The sequence below is a fragment of the Triplophysa dalaica genome, chromosome 19 (assembly GCF_015846415.1).
Source record: "Triplophysa dalaica isolate WHDGS20190420 chromosome 19, ASM1584641v1, whole genome shotgun sequence".
Taxonomy (NCBI): Eukaryota; Metazoa; Chordata; class Actinopteri; order Cypriniformes; family Nemacheilidae; genus Triplophysa; species Triplophysa dalaica.
The window spans coordinates 16,090,199-16,103,740 of NC_079560.1; the positions used below are offsets into that span (position 1 = coordinate 16,090,199).

The 13,542-nt window shown below is 44.8% G+C and overlaps 1 protein-coding gene across 1 annotated transcript in view; it reads right to left on the reverse strand.

Moving 5' to 3' along the window:
* Positions 1 to 242: 242 nt before the first annotated feature.
* Positions 243 to 13,542, reverse strand: part of kctd16b (potassium channel tetramerization domain containing 16b) — a 71,951-nt gene continuing 58,651 nt past the window's right edge. Inside the window, exon 2 of the mRNA XM_056732090.1 lies at positions 243 to 6,536. Coding sequence (XP_056588068.1) covers positions 6,076 to 6,536 — 461 coding nt within the window. The 3' untranslated portion in view covers positions 243 to 6,075. The remainder of the gene's footprint in view (positions 6,537 to 13,542) is intronic.

Sequence of the window (13,542 nt, forward strand, 5' to 3'; positions counted from 1 at the left end):
CGATAATTCTAGCCAATGACAAAATAACAGGCTTGACTTATTGATCACATCGTTTTTACAGTCAAGGAAAAACTCAATAAACAGCCTTGATTCCCAGCCTGAATAACCGAACCCAACATCATCTGTTTTACATTCACACCAATAAAATTGAATGTTTCAAATCATGTCTGCGCCTGAAATCATTTACAGAGATATATCTGTACATTATTGACTCAATATTCCAGCACCACAGGAGAAACTCAGTTTATATAGAACTTTATTTCATGTTCTCATACATTTTGCAATCTCTGATGTATCTAATGACATCTCAGACGGAGTTGCTCTGTCTTTTATACGTAACAGCATACATTTGTGGCAAAACAATAGCAAACACAACCCAAACCTTGTGCTTTTCCTTTCCCCTGTATTTTGGTACTTCTAATTGTTTTAACATCGTCACAAAAACAGACAAAGAGTTTGCAGTATTTCTTACACCGGCATGCGCACAACAACCTCGACCTTGATCAGTACAACACCAGACAACATCCTGTTTGTTTATTGTGGTACTTTTTAAATTAGCATATTAATGCAAGTCTGCTATTTTTGTTTTTTACAAGTATGGTTCCGCCTGTCCTCTGTAGTTTATACGGGTTGAAAAAAGACAGAACAATGGGACGTCGCTGTTAATACACCAGGCAATATTTTAACAGGATTTGTGCATTGAGAAAGCACTAACAGACTCTGTGTTTCACAAATTTCTACCAGTCTCTTGTTGGTGTCTTATTTTCAAAAAGTTGCTCTGTGAACTGTATTCAGCTTTACTTTGTGACTTTGAACTCGGTATTTACGCTATACACTGACTTGATATAACAATTTCTTTGTTCGGAATGACAGACACAGACAATCTAACATTCAAAGCCTTGTACAGTCATTCGAAGCTCAGTGTGCTTGTGACAATACAAAGGAAACAAACCATGATAAATAGAACTTTGCAATACATAAGATGTTCACATACACCACACATTCCTTTACCGGCACAATGATAAATAATCTTTCATTTCAATCTGAAGACTATTTACAGTGTATTTTTAATGAATCATTTCTTTCTCATAGTTCACTTTTACAATATAAAAAAGCAAAATCTCAATAGAAACTACATACACACTTTTGAGGTTTTTGTGTATCATATTTTTGAAGCCTTTGAACTATTTATTTGATGCATGTGGAAAAACTGTGTGGCATCATAGAGTGATGTGTCCCGGGTGGCTTTTTTATTCAGTCCCGGTTTATGTCAGGAAAGGTTTGGAATTGAATAAAATAAATCAATCATTGACTACAGGAATTGACAACAGTAACATTTTATCCCCACATTTTTATTTCCTGGACGAGGGCTTGTTTTGTTTCTTATCCTGGCTTTTTTTTAGTTTGCACTGAAAGCTGGAGGCAAAAACATGTAATTCTTACCGTCTGTGGAAATTCATAAGTACTTGCTTTTTATTTAGATAATTATTTAGAACGACGGCACTAGTTCAGCAGAATAGAATATATGCACTGATAAGCCATGAGTTTAGAAATAACCATTGAACATGTTTTATGTTAAATCAAACTCAGAAGTGATAGCGTAACACTGTGATGTCAACCGAAAGCTTAACATGGATTAGATGCTGTTCAGATTTTTGGTAGTAATAGACCTATTTCACAGCATGACGTGTACAAACCGGAAGTAGGGGAAACGCTTGTCCGGTCTATGCTCTAGCTCCGTTCACTACACAGAACAGTTGCAGAGACCAGAAGAAGTTAGCGTATGTGCGTTTCCTTTGTGCTGATTTGTCTAACATATATCAGACCTTGATAATAAATAAATCGCTCAAAAAAAACAATCTTTTTGTAATGTTTGTTTTCCCTATTTTTAGATCTCCCAGTAAACCATAAATAAATTGGACAACATATGCTACGTTTGTTTTTTATAAATAAAATGAGAGCCTGTGAGAAAACAAGCTGAATGAATGAATGGCTATGGGAGCAGTGCGGCCGGAAAAAAAATGTTTTCCCCTACTTCCGCTCTCTGTCGCCATTTTGTGAAGTAGGCATATTCTTTTAGAATAAGTCGGAGACACCATCTTACATAGACATGATTATTAAGGAAATCATGATTCCTCATTTTTATACTGACAGAACATTGAGGAACAAAGATTACTGCAGAATATTGAAAAATGTGCAGATGTGAAACTGCTGAGAGTTGAATATTTGTTGTCAACGTGTACTTTGTGCACAGATGTCTAAATATCTACACTCTTAAAAAAAAGGTGCTTCTAAAGGTTCTTTGATACCATAGAAGAACCTTTTGGTTCCATAGAGAATTTTTAACATCTTAAGAACCTTCGTTTCACAAAAGGATCTTTGTGCCGAAAAAAGGTTCTTCAGATTATAAAAGGTAAGATATAGATGGTTCTTTAAAGAAACTTGGACTGAATTGTCCTTTATGGAACCAAAAAGGGTTCTTCTCTCGCATCGCTGTGAAGAACCTTGCACTTAAATTTTTGATTGTAAAACAGCCAATGCTTGTTTTTGTGAACAAATGATAATATGCTGGACATTTGGATTCATCATCAAAAAGACATTTAAATATATGAAATAATATGAAATATAGACATTTATGTAATCAAACATCAGAAAAAGAAGACCACTATCAAGAGTTTTGATTTGTATGACAGAATTTGTTTTTGGTTTAATATAAATTCTGAGTTGAAGATTATACGTTTTTATAGGGGGGTATAGTAGTTATATGTGTATTGAATAAAAGAAGAAAATAACCTGATCACATGATCGTGACCGGCAGTGTGTTGTGCCTGCACAGCACAGCATCAATGCAACCAAACTTCCTGCTGTCAATCAATTGGCTGAAGTTTATGTGAATACGAATATGTGCTTTAGGTGAGTTGTGCTCATTTATGATAAACAACATTTTCACAATGAGGTCTCTTTCCCTTATGTTACTTTATGATACTTTAATATACAAGTATGATTAAAACACTCATTAATATTTCGTTGGTCTTTCTCTGTAATTACAGAAGTGCAGTTATTATATAAGAGTTATTTTATGTTATTTACAATTGATTTGTAATGCTATTATTTTACACTACTATGGCCAGTGTTTGGAAATGTGCAAGAACTAATAAATAAAGTCATCAAAGTATCCAGATGATACATAATAGATCCTATTATACAGGCCATTGTGTCTGTCTGCAGTCATGAAATATCATTTTATTCCAGTAAGTAGAGCTCATGACGAGTGGCTGGAGGCCAGATTTTGATAAGCGCTCACAGTATTTTCATTTATATTCTAATTCAAAAGGATTCTTCGTAAGAGGGGCATCATTACCCATCTAACTGTAACTGACCTTTGGTTTTATCTTCACAATTAGTTTCAAACGTATCGCTAGTGTTCATCTGGTGAATTACTATATCCTCCTTTTCTTCTTTCACATTAGCACATTCATGTTATAATCAGAGGCTCTAGAAAAAAAAAATGTTTGAAATGTTTCTGAAAATGTGACTTTTACTTTTACAACGTGACTCATTGTTATAATGTATAACATTATCACCTACAGTATATTAGTCTAAAATTTGGAATCAGCCTTAACAATCTCATCGCAATTCATTACTATTTTACACTTTTGGACATTTGAAAAGCTGCTTTTGTCTAATAATCGAACAATTTTGTAAGACTCACACGACACAAATTCAATCAAAATCACCCCCACATTTCCCTTAAAAATCTGGTAATTCATTAAGTTGTTTTTCCTTAAAAGTATAAACTTTGCACTTAAACACTATTGAGCTTTTATTGCTTGACAGACCCACATTGTGTCAAACAAATATGGAGCAAATATCAGGCGGTGCTTTCTGTTTGACCAGCCAATGACAGCCGGAGTTGAGGGACCACCATTCAACATTTGGGTGCCAAATCCGGGAGACCCACAATCGCGTTCAAGGGGGCTGTTCACAATCGCCTTCCGGTCTCCGTCGGTCTGTTTGCAACAGTGTTCTGGTGGGTCCCCTCGGGAGTTTATTGGGAGAAATAACTAACATACAGGAGTTTCACGGGAGAAATAACGGGACATGGGTGTGAAAAATGGGAGGTTCCCTGCCGAAACGGGAGTACTGACAGGTATGGGCACCACTTTGAAACAGTTTATTTTAACATCAATTACACACTTCACCTTTAGCGAAAGATTTTGAAAGACAAAACAAAATGCTAATCGAAGATATCCTAGCATGTCTTTGAATATCTAGCCACATTTTTGATAAATGAAAAATATCTTTATAACAGCCCTCATATTATAGATGGTTACGAGTTTTTCAGGTAAACCGATGTGATGTTCTGACTGTTCACCAGAGGCAACCGAAGTTATTACATTTAGGAAAGTAGGAAACATATTAATAGAACAGGAAAATAACGATTAAGAGGCAGATCGTGTTTTCCCACTTTCATTATTAGTTGTAATCTGAACTTGGCATCAGTTGCTTAAAAATAGTATTTAAAGGATTACTTTTCTTCTTTTACAATATAAGAGTATGTGATTACGCCAAGCCAAACTGAGGTCTGACTTAAACGTTTGATAGTAAATACATTTCAATAGCAGCAAGTGACGACACGTTTTTTTCCAAACACAAACGAGACTTAAATTTAAAGCTGCAATCTGTAACTTTTGCCTCTCTATCGCCATCTCTGTTTGAAGCATGAAATAGCAGGTTACTTGACATACTTATCATTACGTGGGTTGAATTCAATTGACATCAATCTCACGTTTCCTTCGAAGACCTACCCACTCTATTTTATTTTGAAAAGAGTTACAGATTGGCGCTTTAAAAAATGTGAACATAAAATATATCTAAGCTGCGTGGTATTGGTTTGTCTGACATTGACTGGACATCATTTCTGATATGAACAACATCCTTCATAAAGCACTACACACAATATACCATAAATTACCATTTGAATTATTATCAACTAAGTACCTCATCAGAATCCGCAAATATTACTTTGTTTTCATCATCGACATATCATCAGAAGCCATTCATTTATATCATCTACACAGACATTGCACAACCCTATAAACTGTGTGTTTGTATACTTCAGTGTATTGTATTTCTTTTCCTGTTCAATGCTTTTCCCAAACATTCCGTACTCAACCTTTGACCTCCTCCCAAGTGTAAGCCATCACACATTCCCCTGTGAAATATCATATTTTAATCAATATGTTTCAGGAAACAAGTTTAAACGGCCTAATGTGATGCTATCGGGTTTCCGCCTGCGACGTAACGACTATATCTAGAGGGACCTGAAGGGGTCACTGATTGTACGTAAATGGAGCGTGCAAAATCCGAAAAGGGAAAGCGGATTTGGCTTTGTGGTCTCCTGTGCTTCTGCAAGTGTTGAAATGGAAACCCTCTCTCTCGTCCGCCAGGGCAGTGGCTATTCTTAGAGAGGGCACGGTGAGGAGCGCATGCATTATTTATGAGCTGGATACACATTCATCGTTCAACCTCTGGGCCACCTCAACTCAATCTCTGTGTCACTAACATAGGGATGTCAAAAGTTAACTTGTAACATGCACACAACCGAGCACAAATTTTGAGTTCACCTGTTCTAGCTCGAGCAAAACTGAAGGGACGGGTAGCTTTGCGTCCCCCGCGTATCCACCAAAATGTGTGTTTACAAGTAACGAAAACAGAAGAAGAGCTGGTCACCAGGATATGTTGGGTTTTAGATGTTGGGAGGCTGGCATGACAGGCTTCTTGACTTGTTCAACCAGCAAGACTAGTCTGGTCAACCCATTAGACTAGAAAGACCTGCTATGATTGTTGATAAATCAAACCAGCATATACCAGCTTGGAACGGTTCACGCTGGTTTAAAATGGCATTTTCCAGAGGGGATGAACTGTTAACCCTGGTTATCGACCAAGACTGAGAACAAACATATCGTCCGAGGCAGTAGGCTAGTGATAGTAACAATAGTGGTAGTGATAGTTTGAACACGAACATAGTCATCGATTTAGTTTTGAAACCAGTTCGCAAGTTCTCCCCGTCCCTCAAAGACGATATTTGCGCAGGAGGTCGGCCTGCCACATGTACTTGCGTTCCGGAAAGCGCTCAGGGATCTTAATCTTGCGAAAATCCTGGATGCACTTATCCAGCTCCTCCTCCGCAGTCAGCTTTTCTTTCGCCGGACGCTTCTTGCACGTACTGGTGTCCCGCGAACTGGCGGTGAGGGTCCGCAGAAGGTCACTCTTGCGACGTTGCTCGGACTGCTGCTGCTGGAGGAGATGCTGGACGGGACCTTTCTTGGGGGGTCGATCCAACGTCTGCACGTGCGTCTGGCGGCTCACTGGGCCGCGGATGACGGTACCTTGCGGGGAGCTGGCCTCGGAATGGCTCTCAGAGCTGGAGGTGGAGAGCTCGTTGAAGGAGGTTCCACTTTCGCCTTCGCCCTCTCCTTTGTGACCTTTACAGCAGCAGTCGCAAGGCGGAGACGACCAGCGGGAAGGGCCACCTGGAACACAAAGGAGGATATTAGTTCACATGATAGTGAAGAACACACCTTCGGACATGTATGCAAATCCATGAACTCACTATGTTGGATGTTATCGAGGACTCAGAATTCATGCTAAGTATGCTAAGTAGACCAGGGGAAACCTATTATGGTGTTATCATTTACATGTACAATATATCATCTTTATAAATATACTGTATATAGGGTTCATAAAAATCTTTGCAGCCGTTCGATAAGCATAACTTCACAAAAACACCGTACACTTGTGTCAAGTACAAAGCTCTGCCGTCAGGAGTACTAGGCGGAGAAAATTCAGCCTTATTACCTAACACGGTATTTGGAAATGAAGCCAATTACACAGGCTGTGTTTTCTGAGGCCCGTCACTGATGAAGTGCGTCTGTTATTCTCCACCACGCTGATTCGTGCTATTTCACAACACTGATCCATGTCAGATTTTTAATTATGCAACCTCAATCCATTTGCATTTAATTATGCAAATGAGAGTCGAGGTGTCAGAAATGATTCACGGCGAGAGAGGCTGCACTTGATCAAGCCCATTAGGCGTCTATATGGATGTTTGTGCACAAAGTCAGGGCCACACAGCAATAATTAAACATAATTCAAACGATAATTGTGCAGTTGTGTCCACATTTAGCAAAGATACATCAGAGAGATAAAGATTTCCGTCTATCCGAGAGTAGACAACGATCTTTCAAATGTAGTGCATTAGGATTGCACATATAACTATGGATCTATAGTCTCCAAATGTCCTTGGATTGAAGGAGCTAAAACAAACAAAGATATATGGTTTATGCATAAAAGTGATGTGTTTTCCAATTCTGTATTATGGGTTTGCTTCACATTTATGGATGTTGGTCATTAAAACTACATATGCAATATTTCTATACCAACCAGATATAATTATTGGAGAAGAAAATGACTAATTTAGGTATTTTGTTATGTTTTTGCTTCAAAGCTATTTGCCAATATGTGAAAAAATCTGCTAAAAAAAATCTAATCCAAAAGCAAAAATTATAAATATTTTCCTGGACAACAGTTTTTTATATGTTTGGCAAAAACATCAAAAATATGTGTAATGACATATCTTGTTTTATTTCGCTTCCTAAAAGAAAAACACCTGTGTTTGAATAACTGTTTAATTGTAAAGGGAAAACAAAACAGGGGTAAGAATATGCTTAATTTTCCATGTACACAGACGGTTTGACAATTTGTCACCAAGTCCTTACTAAAATGTAACATTTTAGCTTCATTGAGATTACAGTTCTGCACATTCTGGGCACTCGCTCAACCTACTTACAATGTGCCACCTTGCTAAACTTTGAAACTTCATTAAAAAAACCATTTAAGATTATAAAAACAAAACTCAGTGTTCAAACTTTTGCTTGGTAGTTTATAAACAAGCAAATTTCATGGGTTTGCAGTTTGGACACGAAAATCCAATTACTTGTAGTCAGACTAGAATTTAAAACTTAACTTTATATCTACATTTAACTCTTAAGCACATTTGGTAAGTAGCCAAGTATTTATTGAATAATAATGTGACTGTTATTCCAAGTCCATCAAAGATGAATCCGTGGAAATTAAAACAAGAGCATAAGCATGCAAAGCTGAAAGAGGCTGAAAAATATTGTTTATTTGCTGCAGAGGAACTACTTGGCAATAAAAGTATTGATCCGACCTCGTAAGAAATTGCCAAACTCTGCAATAAAATAAATGTAGTTTGTTGCAAAAGTGCAGTGCTGCAAAAGTGCCCAATCATAAAAAATACCTTTAAGGCAACTGACTACAAATGTTAGTGTGAGAAAGATCTAATAAATAAAACCATTAAAGTACTTACTACTTTAAAATGAATCTTCCTAAGTGAATGACAAACAGTAATATTAATGATATGATTTAAGCCCGTCTATTTGAGAAATATGACAGGATGGTGAACTCTATATTAGTGTTTAGTGTCATGTGCATGTTTCATCTTTACTGATGCATGAACCAATGAGATTTGACGTTATCAAAGTATTTGGATGTAGTGCTCTGATCACTTCAGACTGACTGTGAACAAACAAAAAACGAGTCTTAACACATTTTTATTGTGATTCATTAACCAGTTCTGTCATCATTTACTCACCATTATGTTGTTTCAAATCTGTATACATTTTGATGTTCTGCTGAACACAAGGATAGTTCCCTTTCTGTCGGTCTCTCGACGTTGTGTCGAGAACGACAGATGGGGTTCGCCCTTGAGAACCAATCAACTCTGACTACTATAGAAAAGGCCAATGAAATTTGGCGAATGCAATTTGCATGCCGGGCTCCGCCCCCAGAAATCCGGTATAAAAGGAGGCCGGCGTGCAGCATTCACTTACCTTTTGTTCTTCAGAGCCATCGCTCATGAGTACAACTCAGGATTCAATCCTCTACAACTACACGCTGGTGCTACGACGTGTTACAGCGGATCGTCCCTTCCTGCAGCGACCTTCCCCTGGGCGTCTCGGCGGTTCCGGAGGTGTTAGAGATTTTTTCTAAAAGTCCTTTTCAGGACTGACTGAGCATTCTCCAGCGCGGCATGTCCCGCTGTTCTCTTGGGTGCGGCACCCTCATCGAGGAGGGGGATGGACACGATCGCTGCATTAGGTGTCTGGGCGTCCAGCACACTGAAGCAGCGTTCGTTGACACATCTGCCTGCACTGCGGGCAGATTGTCATTCAGAAGTTGCGGTCACGGGTGGCTGTCTTCCTACGGGAACCAGCCACCATTTCGTCTGCTACCCGGGCTGTGACATCTGTGGCTACGGCCCCGATGACCACCCACGTTAGCAGCGTTAGTGATATGGGGAACTCTGCGAACGTAAACCCGCCAGCCAAGTGCTCACGGGCCGATCGCACCCCGATTCGCTCTTCTGAACGTTCCCCAACCGGCGGTGGCATACCGTCCGGATCCTCACGCACACACTCGGAAACGATGTGTGACGTAGATGAGATGTCGCTCGCAGCATCGGAGGGAGACTGGCATCCGACTCTGCCGAATCCAAACTCCACCCCCAGCGGTCGAGTTCAGGAGGAAGCAGAAGTGATGTCATCCGTGCTAACCCGGGGATGCGTGGTTCCCGAGGTCGGTGCGCGGTGCAAACCGCGCCCACCCCGGGTGCCATGTTTTTCCCGGAGGTGCAAGAGGAGCTGTGTAAAACTTGGAACGCTCCACTCACGGACCGTTCCAGTGAAACCATCTCTGGCTCCCTTACTTCCCTCGATGGTGAGGCAGCCAAGGACTGCGTCGAGATCCCCCGGGTGGAACGTCCGCCTGCGGTGCACCTGTGCCGCGGACGGCTACCACCTGGGGGGGGATCGACCACTCCTACCGTCCAAAGCACGTAAGACTTCGGCATCACTGGTGTCGAAAGCTTGCGATGTTGCGGGCCAGGCTGCCTCCTCTCTCTATGCCTTGGCCATCCTGCAGGTCCGCCAGGCCAGGGCGTTGAGAGGGCTCCACGAGGGTAAGGCCGACCCGGGTATAATGCAGGATCTCCGTGCCACCGCTGACAGCGCTCTACGGGCGACTAAGGCGGCGGCACGGGCCCTGGGTCGGACGATGTCCACGGTAGTGGTCCAGGAGAGACACCCCCGGCTATACCTTGTGCAGAAGAGTGACAGCAAGGAAGTCCGCTTTCTTGATGCACTCATCTCGCAGGGTGGGTTGTTGGTAACACCGTCGAGGACTGCGCTCAGCAGTTTTTTGACGGCGAAGCAGACAGTGGCAATTAACCACATTTTTTTCACGCCGCGACTCGGCCGCCTACAGGCCTCCGAGATCTCACGTGACGTCTGCTTCCCTGCAACCCAGGACCCTTTCGACATCGGCTCCGGTTCCTGTGCCCCCACAGGCGGCACCCCGGAAGCAGAGGTCGAGGGGGAAACCTCCACCCCGTCAGCAACCTCCTCGCGAGAAGGGACACTGACGGGAAGACCCCAGGGAGAACAACATCGGGCCCGAACCTTCACAGCCACGGCTCTGATCGGTCGGTACGGGACGACTCCTGCCTCGTCACCAAAGCCGGGCCCTTGTTAGGGCTTGGCGCCCACTTACTCACTGAGTTTTCTGTTCTCCCCGGGTTTACTTGCAGCCGATCGCACACTCCACTGGACTGTGCTCGGCGAACCGACCTCACACCCTGGCGAGGCGTGAGGTCGTACACACACGACAGCCGTCACCACTCTCAAACCGACAGTGCGTGCCATTGTCCCGCCAGGCAGGTAAGTAGGCGGAGCAAACCTTCCCTCCGGGGACTCCCCACGACATGGTTAGCTCCGCCAGCCGACGAACCACCCCCCGTGGGAATGATGAAGCAGACCGTCCCCTTGGTCACCCTGTCACAGTCCCTGGGAGCTCGAGAGCTGCCCACACTGTCTCGCTGGCTAATGAGGGCGGTCCGTCTTGGTTACTCGATCCAGTTCGCCAGAGACTCACCCAAGTTTCGGGGCATCATCTCTCCCTCTGTCAGAGGCAGGGACGCCTCCGTACTTCGGGTAGAGGTCACCACCCTTCTGGCAAAACAGGCATCGAGTTCGTCCCTCAAAACCAAGATGTTCAGTGGGTCACCACCCGCACTTCATCGTTCCCAAGAAAGACGGCGGGTTGCCCCCAAAGGCTGCGTACCCTGAACAGAGCACCTTCACAAGCTGCCATTCAGGGTGCTCACACAGAGGCGCGTCCTGACATCTATGAGGTGTCAGGATTGGTTCGTGGCAATCGACCTGAAGGACGCTTACTTTCATGTCTCGATCCTCATCGACACCGGCCGTTCCCACGGTTCGCGTGCGAGAGGCGGGCATATCAGTACAGAGTCCTCCCTTTCGGTCTGTCCCTGACCGCCCTTTCTCCCTGAGAGGAGGAAGGCGAGCGGGTACTAAACTATCTCAGCGACTGGCCTATCTTGGCACACTCGCGAGATCTGTTATGTACACAAAGGGACCTGGTGCTCCGGCACCTAGGTCGATTGGGACTCCAGGTCAACCAAGACAGGGGCAAGCTCTCCCCAGTGCAGAGCATCCTCTTTCTCGGTATGGAACTCAACTCTGTCACCATGTCGGCGCACCTGTCCGCAGTTGTGCCCAACCAGTGTTGAACTGTCTGAAATGAACATTTTAGGCAGACAGCGGTCCCCCTGAAACAATTCAGAGGCTCCTGGGACACATGGCGTCCTCGCGGGTTAATACCCCTCCAGTTTATGCACATGACACCGCTCCAACACTGGTTTCAGAGTCAAGTTCCGAGGAGAGCGTGGCACACCGGCAGCAGGCGCATGGTGATGCCGCCCTGCTGCCGACGCACCATAACCTCTAGTCTTTATGACTTTTTCGACGGACTCAGGTCCCTCTGAGCAGGTTATGAGGCAGGTCGTGATGACGACTGAAGTCTCCCTGCAGGGGTGCGGTGTAGTGTGCAACGGGCACGCAGGTGGGGTGTTGGACGAACCCCCGCCTGCGCTGGCATATCAATTGGCAAGAGTTGTGGGCTATGCTACTTGCACTGAGCAGGCTACGGCCTCTCGTGCGAGACATGCACGTGCTGTTCCGAGGATAGCACTATAGCTGTAGCGAATACAGATCGTCAGGGTGGCGTTCGCACACAGCAGCTAAACACAACTTGCTCGACGCCTCCTCCGGTGGAGTCAACAGGTGACTCGTTCCCTGCAGGCCACACACCCCGGGCAAACTGAACTAGACAGCCGACGTGCTTTCTCGGCAGTTTATGCCTCGTGGAGAGTGGCGACTCCACCCCCGTGCAGTCCAGCTCATTTGGAGGCTGTTCGGGTAGGCCCAGGTAAAACCTGTTCACCTCCCGTAACACCACCATTTGCCCGCTTGATAGTCCCTGCCCTCGGCACGGATATCCTTGCGCACAGCTGGCCGCGGGATGGGCGGAAGCACACCTTCCCCCCCCCAGGAGCCTTCTTGTACAGACTCTGTGCAAGGTCAGGGAGCAGGAGCACCAAGTGTTATTGGTTACACCACACCGGTCTAACCGCACTTGGCCTCAGAGCCGATGCTCTGGACAGCGACTCCCCCTGAACCATTCCCCTGACAGAGGACCTGCTCTCTCAGGGGAAGGACACGTTCTGGCATCCCAGATCAGACCTCTGGAACACCCATGTCTGGTCTCTAGACGGGACGAGAAGATCCTAAGATGGCTACTCCCCCTATACGGCTGAGACCATCACCCAGGCTAGGGCCCCATCTATTAGGCGGTTACACGCCTCTAGACGGTGCCTCTTCTCGTCCTGGTGTCTTTCTCAACGAGAAAGACCCACTGAGGTGCTTGATCAGGATTGTGTTCCCCTTCTCACGAGACTGGAGACTAACATCTCCCTTCCACACTGAAAGTGTATGTAGTCGCTATTGCCACTCATCACGACTCAGTCGGTGGAAAGTTTCTAGGGCAACACGACCTGGTCACCAGGTTCCTAAGCAGCGAGAGGGCGGAATCCGCCTCATCTCCGCTCCATACCCTCTTGGGACCCTAAGTGGTCCTGGGGAGCCTCAGGGCCCCCCAAAGAGCCCCTCGGAGGTTCCGATCTTCCTCATAGAGTAAGACGGCCCTCCTGACGGCGCTCACTTCCTTCAAGAGGGTAGGGGACCACCGAGCATCCTCCGTGTCCCTGGATTGCCTTAAACTCGGCCCTGGAAACTCTCACGTTATCTTGAGACCCAGGCCCGGATGCGTGCCCAAGAAGTTCCCACTACTCCCTCCGGGGCCAAGTGGTGAACTTGCAGGCGCTCCCCATAGGGGAGGAAGACCCAACCCGATTAGTGTTGTGTCCAGTACGTACTGGACCGCACGCAGAGCTCTGAAGCTCTGACCAGCTCCGTGTCTGTTGGAGGACAGCAGAAGGGGAAGGCTGTCTCCAAACAGAGGCTGGCGCACTGGGTCGTGGACGCCGTTACGACGGCATTCCGATCTCAGAATCTCCCATGCCCATTGGCAGTGAGGGCT